Source organism: Ovis aries, chromosome 11 (genome assembly GCF_016772045.2).
Source record: "Ovis aries strain OAR_USU_Benz2616 breed Rambouillet chromosome 11, ARS-UI_Ramb_v3.0, whole genome shotgun sequence".
Lineage (NCBI taxonomy): Eukaryota > Metazoa > Chordata > Mammalia > Artiodactyla > Bovidae > Ovis > Ovis aries.
Window position 1 is genome coordinate 54,685,841 of NC_056064.1, and position 20,939 is coordinate 54,706,779.

General features: G+C 57.9%; 2 protein-coding genes across 7 annotated transcripts in view; one reads left to right on the forward strand and one right to left on the reverse strand.

Annotated features, from left to right (window-relative positions):
* Positions 1–4,855, forward strand: part of UBE2O (ubiquitin conjugating enzyme E2 O) — a 47,991-nt gene extending 43,136 nt beyond the window's left edge. For all 3 annotated transcript variants that reach the window (XM_027974121.3, XM_027974122.3, XM_027974123.2), the window contains exons 14-18: positions 226–922; positions 1,119–1,255; positions 2,246–2,449; positions 2,549–2,606; positions 2,725–4,855. In XM_027974121.3, the coding sequence (XP_027829922.1) occupies positions 226–922; positions 1,119–1,255; positions 2,246–2,449; positions 2,549–2,606; positions 2,725–3,383 (1,755 nt within the window). In that variant the 3' untranslated portion in view covers positions 3,384–4,855. The remainder of the gene's footprint in view (positions 1–225; positions 923–1,118; positions 1,256–2,245; positions 2,450–2,548; positions 2,607–2,724) is intronic.
* Positions 4,856–5,740: 885 nt separating this feature from the next.
* On the reverse strand, positions 5,741–10,983 carry SPHK1 (sphingosine kinase 1). 4 transcript variants are annotated; one of them, XM_027974125.3, is made up of 6 exons: positions 9,720–10,983; positions 7,934–8,113; positions 7,446–7,598; positions 7,256–7,350; positions 7,039–7,154; positions 5,741–6,797 (listed from the first exon to the last, which is right to left on the reverse strand). In XM_027974125.3, the coding sequence occupies exons 1-6, from the start codon at positions 9,781–9,783 to the stop codon at positions 5,993–5,995; spliced, it is 1,413 nt and encodes a 470-aa protein (XP_027829926.1). In that variant the 5' UTR covers positions 9,784–10,983; the 3' UTR covers positions 5,741–5,992. The 4 variants fall into 4 exon arrangements, with proteins under 4 accessions (XP_027829926.1, XP_042112263.1, XP_027829928.1 ...); XM_042256329.2 differs by lacking the exon at positions 9,720–10,983 and adding an exon at positions 8,826–8,958 and having other exon boundaries at positions 7,446–7,672; XM_027974127.3 differs by lacking the exon at positions 9,720–10,983 and adding an exon at positions 8,794–8,958.
* Positions 10,984–20,939: the final 9,956 nt, after the last annotated feature.

Genomic DNA, 20,939 nt, shown 5'->3' on the forward strand with positions numbered 1-20,939 from the left:
CTAGAACTGGCATTTGCTGGGCCCTGGACCCATGGGCTGGGCTGGGGTGCCTCCCAGAGGCCTAGGGACCACCTAGCGCAGAGGCCTAACTGCGAGGCCAGAGCAGGAAAGGGAGGAAGGGTGGCAGGGCCGCTGAGGCCTCAGGGCCCCCAGTCGGTGTCAGCTCTGAGGCTCGGGGTCCCTGGCAAAGGGCCTCTGCCCAGCCCACATCCCATCTCCCCTCAGCACCTGTACAACATCGAGTCTGAGATTGAGGAGTCGGACTACGACTCGGTGGAAGGCAGCACCAGTGGCGCGTCCTCGGACGAGTGGGAAGACGACAGTGACAGCTGGGAGACGGACAACGGGCTGGTAGAGGATGAGCACCCCAAGATAGAGGAGCCCCCCATGCCCACCGCCGAGCAGCCGGCAGCCCCCGAGGAGGACAAGGGCGTGGTGATCAGTGAGGAGGCTGCCACGGCCGCCATCCAGGGGGCTGTGGCCATGGCCGCCCCCGTGGCCGGGCTGATGGAGAAGGCGGGCAAGGATGGGCCCCCAAAGAGCTTCCGGGAGCTGAAGGAAGCCATCAAGATCCTGGAGAGCCTCAAGAACATGACGGTGGAGCAGCTGCTGACAGGCTCGCCCACCTCCCCCACGGCGGAGCCTGAGAAGCCCACGCGGGAGAAGAAGTTCTTGGATGACATCAAGAAGCTGCAGGAGAACCTCAAGAAGACCCTGGACAATGTGGCCATCGCCGAGGAGGAGAAGATGGAGGCGGCGCCGGAGACGGAGCGCAAGGAGGAGAAGCCCGAGGGGCAGTCGCCGGTGAAGGCTGAGTGGCCCAGCGAGACGCCGGTGCTCTGCCAGCAGTGCGGCGGCAAGCCTGGAGTCACCTTCACCAGCGCCAAGGGCGAGGTCTTCTCGGTGCTGGAGTTCGCACCCTGTGAGTTCGCCTGGCCTCATTCCAGGGCCAGGGCACCGTGTCCCTGGAGGGGCCCCCAGTCCCCATGCCAGGAGAGGGCGGCGGGGCAGGGGGGCTCTGTCCACCCGTCTGGGGAGCACGTTCAGCTGCTGCTGCCCCTCCAGTTGGCGTTCCCAGGCCTCGCCTAAGGGACTGACTACCCTCTTTCCCCCTCTAGCGAATCACTCTTTTAAGAAAATTGAGTTCCAGCCTCCAGAAGCCAAGAAGTTCTTCAGCACAGTGCGGAAGGAGATGGCGCTGCTGGCCACCTCGCTACCTGATGGCATCATGGTCAAGACGTTCGAGGACAGAATGGCAAGTAGGCGGGCGTGGGCGGGCACAGGCATCCAGGTGGGCGCTCAGGAGGCTGCAGCCTTGGGCCCTGGGCCTGCAGGCCTGGGGGCCACCCGTGGGGCTGGCTGCCTGCCTGCAGCCCTTCCTCACAGGGCAGGAGAAGCTCTGACAAGACTCCCACAGCTGTCTCTAGACCAGACGGCCATCCTTTTAAAGCTTAGTTTAAAATTATGTGATACATTACTTGACTTTTTTCTTTTTTTGAAAAATTAGAATGTTACAGGAAAAGCTGTATTATCTTTTGACCAGTCCTTGCCCCGCCCCCAGGGGCAGTGATTTTAGGAGGCTCACCTCTGGCCCAGCCCTGGAGAAAGGGGCCATGGGAAAGGGACCACAAAGAGGGATGCTGTGGGAAGGGGCCTGCCGGCACGCCCGCTGGTCCACTCAGCCCCGGCAGTCACTCAGCTGGTGGCTCACCCAACACGTTGCCCTGGCGATGGTACCCCTGCCCCAGCCCTCAGCCTGGGTCTCTGATGTTTGTGCGGAGTCTACTTAATGACTGACAGAGCATTTTCCTCGAGTCCAGATCCTCTTACCCCTCCAGTTCCCTCGAAGCCAGTGCAGTCTTGCCATCCTGGAATGATTTTTTCTCTTATTGGCCGTCACTGTTGCTGCCTTCATGGGGTGGGGGGGGAGCAGGGGGGAGGTCACAGTGGTGTTTTGAGGAATGCAACTTACAAGTAGTAGTTTATTTAAAAAAAAACCTGGTAAGATAAAAACCAATTTGGAAAATTCCTTTCACGCCAGGAGTTAAAGAGGTGCCAAGTGGGTCTGTACAGAGGTGTCTGCATTCAGCTTCTCTGTTGCTGTCTGCGGGTGTCTGGATCCCAAGGCCGCTTCCGCTCCCACCACAGCCACACGGCGCCCTGGAAGAGACTGGAAGCGGGCTTCACGTGCGGGTGCCCGCTGCTTGCGTCAGCCTCCCTGCTCTCTCCCTGTACCCCCCTCTAGGACCTCTTCTCGGCCTTGATCAAGGGCCCCACTCGCACCCCCTACGAGGACGGCCTGTACCTGTTCGACATCCAGCTCCCCAACATCTACCCGGCCGTGCCCCCCCACTTCTGCTACCTCTCCCAGTGCAGTGGCCGCCTGAACCCCAACCTGTACGACAACGGGAAGGTGTGCGTCAGCCTCCTGGGCACCTGGATTGGAAAGGTGGGTCGGCGCTGGTTGGCAGTGAGGGTGGGGGCGGGCCAGTCCCGGCAGGTGTCTGGGACACAGCTGATCAGTTTGCACCATGTGTGTGTGCTGCAGGGGACAGAGAGGTGGACGAGCAAATCCAGCCTTCTCCAGGTGCTCATCTCCATCCAAGGTACGGTGGGCGGGGCGCGGCTAGAGGGCACCGTCACTCTGGCCGTGGCTCCCCTTGACCTCCCATCTGGGGGTGGAGGTCGGGCCGGCCCTGAGGGACTTCCCCTTCTCTCCCGCAGGTCTAATCCTGGTGAACGAACCATACTACAACGAGGCGGGCTTCGACAGCGACCGAGGCCTACAAGAGGGCTACGAAAACAGCCGCTGCTACAACGAGATGGCCCTCATCCGCGTGGTGCAGTCCATGACCCAGCTGGTCCGGCGGCCGCCCGAGGTCTTCGAGCAGGAGATCCGGCAGCACTTCAGCACCGGTGGCTGGCGGCTGGTAAACCGCATCGAGTCCTGGCTGGAAACCCACGCCCTGTTGGAGAGGGCCCAGGCGCTGCCCAATGGGCTCCCCAAGGACAGCAGCTCGCCAGAGCCACCGGCCATGGCCGAGCTCTCAGACTTCGGCCGAGAGGAACCTGAGGACGGGGGACTGGCCCCTGGGGAGGCCTCCCAGGGCTCAGACTCGGAGGGCCCGGCCTCAGCCCCCAGAGACCGCACGGAGCAGGCCTCAGAGGCCCCACCCGATGCCTCGGTGCCGCCCAGCGTCAAGCCAAAGAAGAGGAGAAAGAGCTACCGGAGCTTCCTGCCCGAGAAGAGCGGCTACCCTGACCTCGGCTTCCCCCTCTTCCCGCTCTCCAAGGGCTTCGTCAAGAGCATCCGGGGAGTCCTGATGCAGTTCCGGGCCGCCCTGACGGAGGCGGGCATGCCCGAGAGCGCGGGGGACAAGTAGCCAGCAGCCCCGGAGAAAGGCACGTGGCCGCAGGGAGAGGCCGCCCCCCTTCCCTCTCCTCTTCTGTCCCCAGTGCAGGCCCCCCGCCCCCCGCCCTTCGCCCCCTCCTTCCCAAGGTGAGTTTGCTGCTGACGTGCAGGAAGTTTCTTGAGATGCTGCCATTTGTATTCCGAAGCAATCTTCCAACAGGCGGGTGCCCTGTGGCAAAGGAAATCGGAACCGCGCGGCTGATTTTCCCCTGTAGTCCCAGGCAGGGTGCCCCTGCACTTCCTTCCGCGCCTTCTCACCCTCAGGACAGGGGTGGGCTCTCCCTGGGGTCTGACACAGGAGAACACGGGCCGCGTGGACGTGCCTTGCATGAAGTGTGGGTTGCCACGGCGGTCGCCCCGGTCGACTCTCGAGTCCCAATGACGCTTCCTGGTGTCCCGGGCCCACCTGTCGCCACCGCCTGCCAGGTCTTCCCTTGCCCCCCAGCTCCACCACCCTCCCCCAGAGCGATGCCGATGCCGCTGACCCCCGGCTGGGCCCTGGCCTGTTGAACTTGCTCTGTGCAAGACGTGGGCACCAGGCCAGGTGCAGTGAGACGCCCGGGAGGTGATGGCCCTCGCATGCTGCCACGGGGTGAGGACAGGGAGCTGCTGCTGGGAAGACACGGCTCTAGGTGCCTTGCCCTTCCTGCCCCTCAGGGCGAGGGGGACCACAGCTCTGGCTTTGAGGTCCCCGGAGGCGGGGGCAGCAGCACAGATGAGGGCCTCTCCCGTGGAATCGGGCCCTCTCCCCTCCTGTGTCCAGTGCTCACGCTGGCAGGGGTGGCACGCAGCTCACGGAGCTCAGAGCGGGCCAGCCCTCTCCCCGCCCCGGACAAGAACACAGCCTGTCAGCGCTGCGCTTACAAACTGCAGGCTCGACGTGGCAGAGTGGCGGCCAGCAGGGTTCTCCCTCGCAGAGCTGGGCCCAGAGGTTTACAAGTTTTCTAAGCGTTTGATAATGTGAAGCTCCAGGTGAAGGGGATGCCGTTGAGCACATTGCAGCTATGTAATTTTTGGTGTATGTAATGTAATATTTAAGGTTGAAAGAATAAAAAAATATTAACTCTTACTAGGAAAAAAAAAGAGACAAAATAAGAAGCCAAAGCATGACGTGTCTTGTCCGCCTTACGCTGGCTCCACACCTGGGCCGCCGCGAGCACGCAGCCGGCGGCAGCGCGGGGAAGGCCAGGGGCCAGGCTGGGGCTGCGGTGATCGGAGCCCAGAGTCGGGGTCTTATTTGAGGATCACCCAGAGTGACTGGCGGGGCTGTGCTTCCCGGTGCGTTGTTCACGTGGAGATGTGAATGCCTATTGCTTAAGATATCTGTATAAAGTGCTGTGTGATTAAACTTTTTTTTTTTTTTACTTGCATTTTTTTCGGTTTGGCTCATTACAATGTACAAAACAGACAAGGTGGCACCATTAAACCTGCCTCTGCCATTCATCTGGGCTCTGTCGCCTTTCTTTCCCTCGGGGGCACCTCACACACCCTCCCCAGGGGAAGGAAAGGTCCCTGTGGCTGGGGGGCAGGGGGTGGGGGGCATCTCAAGGCAGCAGCCCCTTCCCCACCTAGCCCACTCCCAAGCCTCTTCATCTCCCATCAAGGACTCACAGGGGCCGGGAGGTGAGGGTCTAGAAGTTCAGTGGGTGGGTGCTCTTGCCTCTGAGCAGGGCCTGGGTCCTGGAGCCACCTTTCAGCAGGGCAGCAGCAGCATCTCTGGTCCCCGGGGGCCTCTGACCAGGTCCACCAGTTCAGCTCCTTCCAGATGCTGGAGGGGGCTGGCCTGGGCTCAAAGCCACTCTGGATGGCTGGAATCTGCCCCTCCTCACCGCTGCTTCCATTTAAACCCCAGCCCACTGCTCCCCAACAAGGACAGATGAGGGCAGGGGAGCCCCAGAGCCTGCCCTGGACAGACGACAGACTCCTTGTAAAAAAGGGGACAGCTCTCTGCTATTTTGACCTCTGTTGCTCCTTGCCAGTTTTCCCCAGTGCCCCTAACTCCGGGACAGTCTCCCTTTTGGCTGAGATGCGCTGGCTGTATGGCCCTAGGTAAGACTTGCTCTAAACCTCAGTCTTCCTACCTGTGCCAAGAGGCAGTTGGCTCCAAACCAGACAGGGTATAATCATCACTGGGGCAGGGCCCCAACTCCTGCAAAAGCAGCCTGGACCAGCTCTGGTCCTGTGCCCACTACCAAAATGACTTCCCAGGGGCTAGTACCACACACTGCCCCATCCAGGAGGGACCACTGGGCTGGTCATCAGGTTAAATTCTAGAGCCACGGCAGAAGCAAGACCCCACTCTCTGCACCCCCTAGGATAAGACCAGCAGGCTGGGAATGTCACTTTATTCAGATCTGATTTGAGGGTGGCTTCCCTGCTTCTACCCCAACACCATCTGGCCTTTGGTGGGCAGAGCCGGTCTTTCCCACCCTCCTCCAGCGTCTCCTCCTCCTCCTCCTCCCAACTCACCACGTGTGCTGTGGACAGGCCCTCCAGTCCTGGGGGAGGAGGGAGAGAGGGGTGGGGGGCCTGAGCACAGAGTAAACCAAGTAGACAAAGGCACTGGCAAAGCCCACGGAGTCACCGGCGCTCTGCTGGGGGCGGCCTCTGCTGAGACTTCCTGCGGGGTGAGGGCTGCGGTTTCAGAGAGGGTGGGGACTCCCTGTAGCCACTGACCATCCAGAAGTAGTTGGGGAGAACCTGGCCCTGGACAGCCTCACTGATCAGCAGTTCCCCATCCACAGCAAACACACCCTTCCCATCCTTGGGCTCCAGGCGGAAGGCAACCACGGGCACATACACCAGGTGGGGGCAGTGGCACTCCATGTGCCTGCCTTTCTCCATGGCCAGGAAGAGGCGCAGCAGCGTGGCCCGGGACACGCCGGCGCGCACGTAGAACAGATGCATGGTGCCGGCTGAACAGCGGCCCATGGGGGCGGTGAAAAGCTCACTGGCCAGGTGGGAGTGCAGGAGTGCCAACACCAGCACGAAGTCCTGCTCCGGCACCACCGTCCAGTGAGGAGGCACTGGCTGCTCCAGGGGCACCACGTGGGTGTCCGCGGGGGCCTGCGGGGCCCAAGCCGGGGAGGGGCCCCTCCTGGAGGCCAGCGTTTCTGCGGGCAGGTAGGCCAGGGTGCCCCGGTAGGTGCGCAGGGCCACCAGGCGCAGGCAGGTGCCTAGAGTGAAGCGGATCTCGCCCAGGCGCCGAAACTTCTCGCTCTCCAGATCCACATCGGCGATGAAACCCCATGCCAGGCTGAGCACGGAGAAGAGGCGCTGCCCGCAGGCGGTCTGCAGGGATAGCAGGTCCATGGGTGCCAGCAGCCGGCGGCACAGCAGCTGCGTGCAGTTGGTCAGGAGGTCTTCCTTAGTCACCTGCTCATACCTGCAGGGGAGGGAGTCAGATGAGGAGGGCCCTCACACGACCTCCCCTTCCTCCTCCCGGGGAGCTGGGGCAGGCCAAAGTGACCCTGAGCCCCTGGAGGGAGTTGGGGAGAGAGAGAGAGAGAGAGAGAGAGAGAACCCTGGAACAGAGGCTCAGGGCTCCAGAGAGGAGTGGTGGTTCGCGGGCACTCATAAAAGAAAGCCCTGAGGGGAAATAAGGCCGCTTGGACCCTGGCTCTCACCCGGCGTAATAGTTCAAAGAAGCGGCCACCGCATTGCCAGAGCCGGCCGGGAGGCTACACAGGGGCTTCTGGATGGCGGTCTCCCAGTCAGGCCGCTCCATGAGCCCGTTCACCACCTGTTAGAGCACAGGCGGCCTCAGCCTGGGAAGCTCCCCCCACCCGCCTCGGCGCCCCCACGACCCAGACCCAGGCCCAGCCTCTGCTGGGAAGGCCTGACCTCATGGATCAGCCCGTCCCCGGACATGACCACCAGCGCGTCCCAGCGTCTCAGGTCCTCGGCGCGCACCAGCTCCCGGGCGTGGTTCCGCCGCTCTGTGCAGAGGGCGCGGCTATCAAGGTGGGAGGTTGGAGGGGCGGGTCCCCTGGCTGGGGATGCTCCCCGCGCCCGCTCCCGGGGAGACACTCACCAGTGAGCATCAGCGTGAAGGAGACGTCGGCCTGGGCCAGCAGCGGCTGCACGTGGCTCCAGAAGAGCTGCAGGGCTTTGCCCTTGCCCCCGCGCGGATTTAACAGCACCAGCACGTGGCAGGGCCTTGGGAGCGGATTCCGGGAGCCTCCCGCTGTAAGCATAAACCAGAACCCGCCACTAGGGGCTGAGGATCACAACGCGGGCACCCGGGTGGAAACGCAGCGCCTGAAATCCACGGGTAATGGATCCAACTGAGCCTGGCCAGCGGCAGTGGCCTCCAGCGGGGCGCTCCAGCGGGAGCCCCACGCTCCACACCCAGCCAGTTTGGCTGGACTCAGACTCCCAACCAGCTTCTGGTCTCGTGGGGAAAAGGGCTTCTCTCCAGGGTCCCCAGCCCCTCTTTTGTTCAGTTGACTCCGGCCAACTTTCCTCACCGGGGAGAGAAGGGATCCCCCTACAGGCCTTCCCCGCCAGGCCCCCACAAACCTGCATCCATGACCTCGCCCCCTGGCCCCCGCTGCCGAGGGGTCCCCGGCACTGTCCGGACGCTGTCCGCCGCGGCGGCTCCTGACTTCAGCTCCTTATCGGTGCTGCCCAGGCGGGCCTCTCGGTGACGGCTGTGGGGCTCGCCCTCCCCGCCCGCGTCATTCCCTGCGGTTGCCGGATCTGAGGGAGAGGAAACCGCGCTGGTGGAGTCTGGAGCGGCCCCCTGAGGTGGGGGGCGCCCCGTTAGGTTCTGGGACCACGCTCTGGGAGTCGCGCGCACCGGCATCGCCTAGTTTTCCGAGAGGTCCAGAAAGCCGAGGTCCAGTGCCACCAAGAGCGCTCGGGTCCTGGAACTGAGCTCCCACCCCCCCAGGGGGAAAGGGTCTTTTCCTGAGAGCCTGTCTTTTCTAGGACCTCAGGTTCCGGCCCGACGATGAGTCAGAGCCCGGGCTCTCTCCGTGGGATCGGGTCTTCAAGCCCCTCCCCGGGGGCCGCCAGGGGGAGGGGAGTCCAGTTGCGTAAAAAAATCCCAGAAGGTAAGTGGCCATCGCCGCGAGCGAAGTTCTGGGAGAGGGATCCTCGGCCCGAAACAGCCGGGTCGCCGTGTCCTCTACCCCGAGCTCTGGAGCTGCCCGGATCGCCGCACGCGTTTCCAAGGGCCGGGCTCTGCGGTGCCGCGCGCAGCGCTCGTGGAAGCGGCGCCGAAGTCGCGCGGAGGCTGAGCCGGAGCCGGGCCACCAGCCACCACCTCCCTCAGCCAGAGCCGAGTGGGCGCGGAGGCCATGTGCTGCACGGCAGCTCCCCCGGCCCCCCCAGGAAGCCAAGAAGGGCGAGACAGCAGGGCAGGCGGCCAGCCCTACCCAGTCGGTCCAGTTTCCTGGGGAAGCGCTACCTCCGTTCCCCACAGTGGCCTAGGGCAGAACACAGCCGGTCCCGGGCTCAGCCTCGCATCTGCGGAGCAACCGGAGCGCCGAGTAAACGCTGACTGCGCGGCCTCGCTGCCTCCAGTCTCAAACTTTTCGCTCAACTTCGGGGAGGGCGCCGTGCCTAGCCTCCCGGCCTGGCCACGCCCCGCGGCCCAGGCGTTCGCGGGGGTGGAACCCGCGCCCGGCACGGCGCAAGCCAGCCGGGCCCCGGCCTCGCCGCTCCGCCCCCGCCCGGTCCGCGCCCACGGTTCGGCCAAGCGCGCAGCCCTTTGGCTAGGTCTGGGGACTCTCGGACCCAGAAGGAAGGCGAGCGACGCGGCCTGGCGGGAGACCTGGAGGCTGCTGGCGAGGCGCGGAGCCCCAGGCCCGGCCACTAGCGGCGCGCCGCGAGCGCAGCGTCCCGGGCGCGCGAGGGTGAACGCGCATCACAGGCCGCGGCGCGCAAAATCTGAGGGGCCCCCTGATGGGGCTCCAGGCGCGCGTGGCTCAGGGCTCTGGTTAGACCCTTGCCTGTCATTGGATAGTCTCCTGGTGGAACCTGCCCCGCTGCCCGCGCCCCCCAATCCCACCCTGATTTCGAGGTCCAGGCCCCGCCAGGTACCCCTCACTTCGTGCTGGGGTGTCGCTGCAGCCGCTCCCATCCCCCCCCCCCGAGTTATTTTTAGCCTCCTGGACCGCACGGCCACGGAGCCTGAGACAGCCGGAGGAGCCATCCCCGGAGTGAGGGCCAGCAGCGCGGGGGGGACGCAGTCCGGAGGAGGGGGCCTTGGAAACCTCAAAAGTTGGGTGCTTTTCCCAGAGGACAACATCGAGGCTCGCCTGAACCAGCGAGCGCTCCAGGCCCCGCGCCCCTCACCCACCTGAAAGGACCTTGGCGGTGTAAACAGGCCTAGGCGACCCCATTTGGATTGGGGAGCCAAGCATGGGGGCGTGTCCTCCGTCGCCCCCGCTGGCTCAGCGGGGAGCTGCAAACTGGCCCGGGCCTCGGGTGTCAACGGGGTGTGATAAACACATCACCGGCAAGTAAGTGTCCGACCTGAAAGTGTCCACGACCCGCTCGAGTAGGCTCCCTGTGCCGGAGGGGTGGGGGGGGGGGTGGGTAGTGTGTGGCGACCCAGAGGAGGAAGTTGCCAAGGTCAAGTTACCAAGTTTCTAACTCTCTAACCAAAATTAGAAAAGAGCAAACCGCTGTAGGAGGCTTAGCTGGTGCAGGCCGGGGCTGCAGGGTGCTCACGCGCCCACACCTGCCCCCACCCGACACCCATTCGCAGACGTCTCGCTTCCCATCGCCCCTGAAAGTCGAGAAGAGGCAGGTCTCGGCACGACTCCGAGGTACCCCTTTGCGAGAGAACCCAGGCGGCCCTGTTCCCCAACACCTGGCGGGGCGGGGCCCCGGGTAGGGGAGAGGCTCAGGTTGGGACGCGTGGGTCCCAGGGCCGTTGGCCTGGCACACGGCCGGGTGGTGGCCACCTCCGCCCTGCGCAGCTCTGGGGGCTCTCCTGGCTGTGTCGTGAGTGTCCCGAGCGCGTTCCGGGAAGGTGACTCAGCGATGCTTTCACGGGTCGAGAAACTGCGAAACTAAGAACCCGAGCGGGGAGCGGGGCGGGGCGTCATCACCCTCTAGTAGCGCCGCGACCGGAGTCCACCGAGGTCTGATCTTGAACCTCCAGGCTCCCCACCCCCCGGCCAGGAATCCGGCGCCAGGAGCCGAGCGCCGCGCTGCAGCCGCAGTGCCGCGGTCACGCGACGCGGGGACGCCAGCGCCGGCGGGAGGAGGGGGCTCCTTGCGGGAGCCCGGGCTGGATCCCTCGGCTCTCCTCTTCCCCTCCTCCCTCGCCTGCCTGCTCCTCCAGCCAGGACTACGGTCAAAGTCAGGGCTTTGGGCGCCTGGAAGACCCAGGACGCGGCGTGATGCTCCCGGGGATCTCGGATCTTGGAGGGGGGCGGCCTCCCTCTTCTCCCCGCGAGCGCTTCCATCAGTCCTGAGAAGCCGCTGCTTAAACCTCGGAGTCTGGTGGGACTCAGGCCCGGGAAGCGAGGACGTGGCCGTGCACGAGCCTAGTGAGAAAGCCCACCTGCCGCAGGGTCCCTACGCCTCCCTAGCTGGAGCCCCCGGGGTCGTGCGGCCGCGCGGGGGCGGGGTTAACTGGAAACCCAGCGGCGAGGGAGGCGGGGCGGCCTGCTGGGCTGTTATCCGGCCTCCGAGAGCCCAGTGGGAGGGAGGTGAAGGGCAGAGCCCTCTGGCCCCGGTTCCAATCCGCACAAAGGCTCCTCTGTCCTCCCGGCCGCCTCTCCCCAGCCCCCGTCCCCACCCCCAAGGTCCCTGCTCTGCCCGCTTCATTCTCGTCTGTCACCTCCTCCCTCCGGCCTCCCTCCCTCCCGGCCCGCCCCACCCCCAGCCCCTCTCTAAAGAGCTTTATTTCATCTCCAGAGACCCTCGTCAGTACCCATGGCCCAGGAGACCGGATTGGGCAAGAGGAAGATGCTTTTCCCCTTTTGATAACTGGGGGAAGTGAAACCCTAAGAGGTGAAGGGTCTTGCCTAGCTAAGCCACTGAACAGCTCCCTACAGAGCTGAGAAGCAAACCCAGAACCCAGCCCCCAGCCCGGGAGGCCCAGCTGACCCCAGGCTTCTAGCTGGCGTTTGAGTATCCATCCGCTCCACGTGTTGCTTGCCACAGAGCTGCCTCACCCACCCCGCTGCTCAATCGCTCTGAGAAAGAGGAAGCATCTGGAAGCCCTCTCCAGGCTTCATCCTCCAGGTTCTGATTAAGCAACTGGCTGCTGTGGCCACAGGCCTGGCATGAGGCTTGATCTGTCTCGGTCACCAACCATCAGGTACACCTGTCTCAGAGGGGAAAGAGACTGCTGTTCCAACTCCCCCAGTCACCCTCCCTCCTCCTTGAGGGCAGCCTTCCCAGAACACACCTGATCCTTTTTTGTTCTTTTTTTTTTTTTTTAGAAAAAAGCAAGTAGGCATGCACTGGGCCCAGCCCAGCTCTCTGGAAACTTGGAGCCAAGGCTGCCAGATGGCAAATGACTTGCTTTTATTAGGAGAGGTTTCCTGCCATCTCCTTGACTACCCACTCCAGTATTTATTCTTGTCTAGTGAATTCCATGGGCAGAGGAGCCTGGCGGGCGACAGCCCATGGGGTCGAAGAGAGTTGGACACGGCTCAGCAACTAACATTCATGTCTTCATTCCTGCCATCTCACCTGTTCCTGAGGTTCCAGCTCCCAGGCTGAACTGCAGGACCCGGCCGCCTGCCTTGACCTCAAGGGCTTTCTGCCTGGAAGGCTGCCAGGGCAGGGAAAGGGAGATGTCCAGCCTGACAAACTGTTTTTAAGACTGGTCTCCTGGGATGGACCCAGATGTGGTTTTCCATTCTGAAATCCCAGTGACCCTGCCACGCATTGAGGGTGGCAGGCTGTGGGTGGAGAGGTGTGCCCTGCACGGGCATGCAGGAGACCAGACTGGTCGCATGAGATTCCTGACTTGCAGGCAGTGTTCCAAGTTTCTGTCTCCGTGGTGGTTCAGCTGCTCCAGGTGTGGTGGGGTGAGCCTGGCTTTACCTCGGAGGTGGCCTCCTCCTCCTCACAGGCGTCCTTGTCGAGGCTGCCAGCCAGCGTCTCCTCTGGGTCTCTGGACTCTGCCTCCCACACACCCCGCATCTGAGCCGGCCTGCTCAGAGGGACACATCCCTTTCAGGGAAGTTCACTAACACAGCCTCCCCGAAAAGACCTCACCCCCACCACTCATTTTAGCTGCTGGTCTGGCATCTGAAGGCATCTGTGTTAGTTTCCTCGAGTTGTCATAACAAGGTACCACAGACTGAGTGATTTAGAAATTTACTGTATCACGGTTCTTAAGAAATCCAAGATTAAGATGTCAGCAGGGTCGGTTCCTCTCAAGCCCTGTGAGGCAGTGTCTTGTTCCAGGCTTCTCCCCTAGCTACTAGTGGTTGACTGGCCAACTTTGGTGTTCCTCACCTGTATGTGCTGGCTTCCCAGGTGGCTCAGTGGTAAAGAATCCACCTGTCAATGCAGGAGATGTAGGTTTGAGTCCTGGGTCTGGAAGATCCCCAGGAGGAGGGCATGGCAACCCACTCCAGTATTCTTGCCTGGGAAATCCCATGGACAGAGGAGCCTGGCGGGCTACAGACCATGGGGTCACAAACTGGACGCGACTGAGCACGCTCCCATAACCTGTGCATGCATCACGCAAGCTCCGCCTTGGCCACCGCGTGGCCCTCTTCCCTGGTGAAAGATCTGGCTGAAATTTGTTGTTTCAGGGTCTGCATTATCTTCTGCGGGCATGTTCTTTTTCGAATGCAAATTACTCTGGGAGGAAAACCCAGTTAGTTATGAGGACTCTAGTGTAAATGGATGTATCACTTTTTAAACTAAAAAAAAAAAAAAAAACAGTACTAGGTGTCTCCAGAGAGGGCAACAGTGTAGGCTCCCGTGGGTGTTGCAGGAAAGGGATCTGGGAACTGGCCCTGCTCGCCTCCCACTGTTGGGGGAACTTGTTTACACCTGTGCTGCCGGGTGGCCTTGCCCAGGCTTGCACACCACCCCAGCTCCCCTGACTTTCAGATCTTACCCTGCACCTCGGCTTATGGCATCTCTGGTTTTCTGAGCAGATGGGTTTCTTCCGCAGTCCTTAGAAGAACAAAGCTGGGTTTTGTGTTAGTGTCCTGGGCTCTCATTGCTGCACCGATTTCTCATCTTGCAGTTCTGGAGGTCACAAGTTTAGAATGGATTGGCAGGGCTGAGCTATCTTCCTGTTCTAGCGTCTAGAAGCACCTGCATTCCTTGGCCGCGGATCCCTCCTTTCACCTCCGTGCTGGCAGTCTAGCATCTCCAAGTCTCCGTCTGACTTTTGCTTCTGTTGTCACATCTCTGACCTTCCTGCTCTGTGCTAAGTCATTTCAGTTGTGTCTGACTCTTTGCGACCCTAAAGACTGTAGCCTTCCAGGCTCCTCTGTCCTTGGGATTCTCCAGGCAAGAATACTGGAGTGGGTTGCCATTTCCTCCTCCAGGGGAATCTTTCCCACTCAGGGGATTGAACCTGAGTCTCTTACATCTCCCGCGTTGGTACGAGAGTTCTTTACCACTGCTGCCACCTGGGAAGCTCCCAGATCTTCCTGAAAGTGAAAGTCGCTCAGTCGTGTCCAACTCTTTGCGACCCCAAGGACTATACAATCCATGGAATTCTCCAGGCCAGAATACTGGAGTGGGTAGCCTATCCCTGCTCCAGGGGATCTTCCTGACCCAGGAATCAAACTGGAGTCTCCTGCACTGCAGGCAGATTCTTTACCAGCTAAGCTACCAGGGGAACCCCCAGATCTTCCTGCCTCCCTCTTGTAAGTTCTTCCATCTGTGATGACATTGGCCCCACCTGGCTAACCCAGGTTGAGTTCCCCTTCCAAAAGCCTTAATTTAACTTGGTCACAACTGCAAAATCGCTTTTGCCATATAAGGTAACATACTCATGGGTCGCATGGAACTATGACACAGACATCTTTGGGGGCTATTATTCTGCCAACCACAGTGGGGTAGGGAATGTCTGGGAATCATGTCCTTACTTGGCGCCAGAACCTTCTTTCTAGCATTCCGCATATCCGCAGTGGTACCAGCTGAACACAAACCAGGAACCTGGTTTCCCTCAATTCGCATTCGTCATGGTGGGGCCGAAAACATTCCTGCTGAGGTCATTGACACATGATTCTGTAGACTTTGTGGTCTTTGACTCATCAGACAGAGGCCCCCGCAAAGAACACCGGTTTCCATTTTTTAAAACTGCACAGGAGGAAAAAAAGAAATTGCCCGAGAAGGAGCAAGTGGCATATTCACTAAACATAGTAATTATAGGATTGCAAATGACTTTTCACCTGAGGAAAGGGTGGGGCGCAGACCTGCCCATTCATTTCGAGTTTGGCAGAATTCCCCACTCTGCAGGAAGGGCTTGCCACCGGCCCAGCCCACTGGGTACCACACAAAAGACGTGGTCCTCACAGCTCCTGTCATGAAGCCTGGCAGTCCAGCTACTTTTACACTCTGTGGTGAGGCTGGACCAGGCCAGCCACATGGAGAACGGTGGCTAGGAATATTTCATAGGTTCTTGCTGACATCAGCTCTGGTTTGGGCTCTCTACAGCGAGCTCTGGCCTGTCTCCAGCACTCAGTCCCACATCCTGGACACGCGTGAGGGGAGAGAAGTTCCCCTTCTGAGGCTGCAGCCAGCCCCTGCCCTACCCAACTGTGCTTTTCTTTTTAAAGAAATAATTTTATTTTTCTGTGTGGATCTTTATTCCTGAGCAGGGACTTCTTTCTCTAGTTGCCACTCCTAGTTGTGTGCAGGCTTCTCATTGCCGTGGCTTCTCTCGTTCTGGAGCACAGGCTCTGGAACACACTGGCTTCAGTAGTCTGGGCGTGTGGGTTCAGCAGCTGCAGCTCCCGAGCACAGGCATTACAGCTGTGGAGCATGCGCTTAGGGGCCCCGCGGCATCTGGCGTCTTTCCAGATCAGGGATTGAACCCATGACTCCTGCATTGGCAGACAGACTCTTTACCACTGAGCTACCCGGGAAGCCCTCAACTGTGCTTTGAAATCACTTACTCATTTATACTGGTTCGGCTTCCCTGGTGGCTCAGACGGTAAAACATCTGCCTGCATTGGTGGGAGACCCAGGTTCAATTCCTGGGTCAGGAAGACCCCTTGGAGGAGGAAATGGCAACCCACTCCAGTACTCTTGCCTGGAAAATTCGATGGAGTGAGGAGCCTGGTCAGCTACAGTCCATGGGGTCGCAAAGAGTGGGACACGACTGAAGCGACTTCACTTCACATATTGGTTCCGAGAGACGCTGTGTGACTGGTCGTCTCCTTCAAGGGAAGAGCAGTCAGCAACCGTGTCAAACTGCTATGGGTGATTCCCAAAAGGAGAACTTCTGGAAAGCAGGAAGAGAGACCTGGCCGCTCTGCAGCCAGGCAGCAGGAACGCTGAGCCGCTTTTATTTGGTCCCCCACGTCCAAGCCAAGGGGATGGGTGTGTACACAGGTTTCCGGGCCTTTTTTGTTGTGCAGAGTGTTTTCCACTTTAACATCACTCCAAAGCTAAGCCGTGTCCTTGGGTTGTTCCCAAAGCAAACAGGCTGGACGCAGCGCTTTGGCGCTAATGGTCTGGGGTGGTTTCCTCCTACCTGGGAATGGACCACTTCCACAGAGCAGAGGTGACATCCTCTCTCACCCACCTCCGGAGATGGGGAACGCCCTTTCAAGGCATCCTGCTGGCCCCTGGTGGGCACCTGGGGTTGCATCCCTCTAGCCTCTCAGGCCTCCTTCACAGAAGCCAATTCACTGGAGGCCAAAGAGGGGCCAGCGCCCTACTTTGCCAAGCTGCAAAAAAAGATGGGTGCCTGGAGTGGGGCTTGCCTGCCCCTGACGCTCATTATCCACATCCCGAAAATAGACATTCCCCTTCCCTGGAGGCTGGCCTCCTGAAGGTCAAACCCTTCGATTCTTTCCAGACAGAACCCTGGTCATTTAAATAATGATTACACAGGATGGGCTGGACAGCTGGGGCTGAGGAGAGGGGCCCTGGGGCAAGGGACATGGTAACCTCATTCTACACGTGTGCCCCCGAAGCTTTGTGCTGCCAAGGGAGTGATGCTGGGCCGATCCGACAGGAGAGCCACTTCCAAAAGTGGCTTGTTGTCCTTTTTGCTCCTTGCCCTAAAGTGCTGACCACGGCAACGTGACCGGCATCTTGAAAATGAGTCGAGATGTCATTTCTCCTTCAAGGCACCATCAGATGATCCTAGTAGCCTCCTCTGAAACTCCCTGTCTCAAAACAGAAGAGGGAGCCGAGTGATTACCTATCAAAGCTTATAGACTATAGGAGTAAAGTTATTTTTAAAGAAAACAAAAGATGGAATGGGCTTGGGAGGAGCATATAATGGGAAGCATATACGAAGAAAGTATCCTTTCTTTTCTGTGTCCGTCTCCTTCCTAGAGCTGCCATGAGCATGGTTCTGTACACAGAAGTCCTCGAGAGAAATGCTTGTGGGCTGACCCCTCCCAACCACAGCAGAGGATCCAGGGGAGGGAGCCCCATCTGGGCGCCAGGTGGCTGTTGCAGCGATGCAGAGAGCCCAGGAAGGACACAGTCAAACACCCCACCTCCTCCTGGCTCTGCGCAGCAGACTGATGGGTCCCGGGAGGGAGGGACAGACAGACGGCTCTGATGAGAGTTTAAAGGACGTATCCATCTTCTGGACTCGGCATGACCTAGAAAAATCCACAGCATCAACTTGGCATTTGCCAACAAGCGCAAAGGTCCTATCATTTTAGGCTGAATTCCAGTTGCCACGTGACAAGTATCTGTGACCACTTGGTTCGCAAATTGAGGACTTGGAGCACTTAAGAAGGGAAGACAATCTAACTGTAAAACAGGATTAGCATGGAATCAGATCTGCCACCTGCATCTCTTGGCAGGAGTGCTATTCCTAAGGGGAGAGGCGTGTTGAGTCCTTGGGGGTGGATCCGTGACCCCGATTTGCAGCCATTAGCGGTGCAGGAACCACACTGACTGGGGGAAGGCTGGCTGGCCGCCAGGAGCCAGGCAAACCCTAGGACAGTAAGGGCTCAGGCAGGACCCTAAGTGGAAGCGCAGGCTTCAGGCTTCATTGTACTCAGTTGCATCTGGCTCTCTTCAACCACATGGGCAGTAGCCCGCCAGGCCCCTCTGTCTACGGAAACTTCCAGGCAAGAACGCTGGAGTGGGTTGCCGTTTCCTCCTCTGGGGACCTTCCTGACCCAGGAATGGAGCCTGCGCCTCCTGTGTCTCCTGCATTGGCAGGTGGATTCTTTACCATTGAGCCCCCTGAAAGAACAGCAACATCATTTTAATTCTAAACCGAGACTTGGATATTATGTGTACTTAACAAAGACAGGCTGGTCACCCATGAAAAACTGGTCGTAACAGATGTGGAACAGGGTCTTCCCTGTAGCTCAGATGGTAAAGAATCTGCCTGCAATGCAAGAGACTTGAGTTCAAACCCCAGGTCGAGAAAGAACCCTGGGGAAGGGAATGGCTACCCACTCCAGTACTCTGGTCTGGAGAATTCCATGGACAGAGGAGCCTGGCAGGCTACAGTCCATGGGGGTCACAAAGAGTCGGATAGAACTGAGCAGCCAACGCTACTACTACTAATAGATGTGGAAAACGAATCTGGAGTACCCACCCGCCCTTGAGGAAAATATATGTTAAAAAAAATTTTTATTGAAGTATAGTTGATTTACAATAGTGTGTTAGTTCCAGGTGTATAATCAAGTGATTCAGTTATACATATTTTCTGTTTCAGGTTCTTTTCCGTTCTGGTTATTATAATACATTGAATATAGTTCCCTGTGCTGTACAGTAGGTTGTTATTTTGTGTATATATCGTGGTAGTGTTATGTATCTGTTAATCCCAAGCTCCTGATTTAACCTCCCCACCCTGCCCCAGGGCTTCCCTGATGGCTCAGTGGTAAAGAACCCTCCTGCCAATATAGATGTGGGTTCAATCCCTGGGTTGGGAAGATCCCCTGGAGAAGGAAACAGCAGCCCAACTCCAATATTCTTGGCCTGGGAAATCCCATGGACAGAGGAGCCTGGCGGGCTACAGTCCATGGACTCACAAGAGTCAGACATAGCGACTGACCAACAACAACCCTGCCCCAAGAAAAATATCTTTTTTTTTCCCTCTCTTTGGCTATGCCGGGTGGGTTATGGGATCCCAGACCCTCAGCAGTGGAAGCCTGGAGTCCTAATCACTGGACCACAAGGGAAGTCCCAAAAAATCTCTTTTACAAAGGAGAGACCTGGGACTTCCTGGCAGTTCAGTGGTTAAGGTTCTGAACTCCCAATGCAGGGGATAGGGTTTCAGGAACTAAGATCCCGCATGCCACACAGTGTGGCCAAAAAAAAAAAAAGAGAGAGAGAAACTCAAGGTTCCTCAAAAAATTAAACATAGATTTACCATGTGACCCAATAATTCCACTCCTAGGTATTTACCCAAGAGAACTGAGAACATGTGTCCACATAAAACCTTGTACACGAATGCTCACAGAAGCTCTGTTCACAATACCCAAAAGGCAGAAACAACCCAAGTGTCCATCAGCAGATGAATGGCTAAAAGAAACGTGGCTTATCTACATTAAGGAATAGTGTTTGTCCATAAAAAGGAATGACATCCTGATCGGTGCTATACTGTGAGTGAACTTTAAGAACACGTGAAAGAAGTGACAGAAGGCAGACAAAAAGGCCATATATTGTGTGATTCCATTTAAATGAAACCTCCAGAATAGATAAATTCACCAAGACAGAAAGCAGGTTGGTGGTTGCCAGGAGGACAATGCTTAATGGACATGGGTTCTATTGGGGATGATTTTATTTCTGGTGATAGTTTTATTGTGGGTTTTATTTTGAAACCAGATAGAGCTCATTGTTGCACAACGTGAATATGCTAATTGACTTGTTTATTTCCTGTTATATGCATTTCTTCCCCTTTTTTTTTTAAAAAATGAGGGACTTGAACCAGCAATGTCCCTTTCAGGATCATTCTTCTGTGATGCACAAAAAAGTCCATTTCTAATGATGCAGTTTAAATTATGATTTGACGGGCTGTTAAAGAAAAACATTTATTCTGTCATGCCCAGAGTCCGAGTCCCCAAAACTGAGAGAATAAGACGTCCACAGCAATGCAAAAGCATGAAGGGGTTTTATTTCTAGCTCGAGCTAGGGCTCCCGCCACATCCAACACAGTGGAGTGGAGCAAGGAGCCCCGAGCACAGATTTACAGCAGTATTTATAGGTTTTAGAACAGAGCATCGGCAAGGGCTGATTGGCTGCAGGAGTTTCCTAGTATTTACTAATTGGCTAATCTTTATTGGCTGCAGGGGTTTCCTGGTATTTACTAATTGGCTATTGGCTGCAGGGGGATGTCTTTTACATCCTGATAAACTCAAACCAGGTTCCGGGGAGTATGCTGATTAGACAAGTCCTGGCATCCGCAGGGATGACCTCACTGGGCAATGACTCAGCTTTTCCCGTGAGTCCTACCTTAGTCCCTGAAGCCTATCATGGCGTTTGTTAGGTCCCAACAATTCCAGGCACTTGTTAAAGAAGGGTAAGCTGGGCTATATTCAGACCCTCTGTGATAGGGGCAGGGACCACTACCTTGGAGTCTTACAGATGGGTGGGAGGGAGCAGAGATTGAGTTCAACTGTCAATACAAAGACAAGTGGGAATATAAGCCAAGGAGTAGGGTAGGCATCAGTGGGTGGAAGATCACTAAAAGGAACCATCAGGGATCAGGGTAGATTCTCACTAAACTGACCTGGCAGAACTTCCAGTGGCTAGGATGCCACACTCCCATTGCAGGGGGGCTGGGTTCGATCCCCTTTTAAGGAACTGGATCCCACATACCGCAACTGAGAGTTTGCATGCCACAACTAAAAAACCCACATGCCTCAACTAAGACCCGGTGCAGCCAAATAAATTAATTAATTTAAAAAAAAAAAAAAAACTTGCTGAAGGCAGGCCAGGAGGCTCAGACATCACCCGAGGATGCTGGACAGTGGGGAACCCAAATATTTTGAAGGTGACCAGACCTGGAGGATGGGGGTTCTGGCTAAACTGACTTATCAGGATTCTTGTTACAACTGGACTTTGCATGGAAGGACAAAAGGGCCCAGGGTTTGAGACCTGGTCAAAGAGAGGGCTCAGGTGAGCTGGATTAGATCAAAGAGAGAATCTTGCTCCTTGGCACTGAGTTATTCGGAGTCCAGTATGTCAACTTCATGGAACCTCCCAGGGGCTCCTTCCTTCTCCTTACAGGGTGAGAGGTGGCCACCAGCACTTTGGTGGCTTTATTTGGAGGGACTTACCTTGTCTCAAAAGTTGTATCACCTTGTGGAGGCCCTAAAGGGCAAGCCTTGGTTTTCACTGGTTCTTTTTTTTTTTTTTTTTTCATTTATCTGTATTTCCCTACATAGTTATGAAGTATGTGTGGGGTTTTTATTTATTTTAGTTTTTAGGG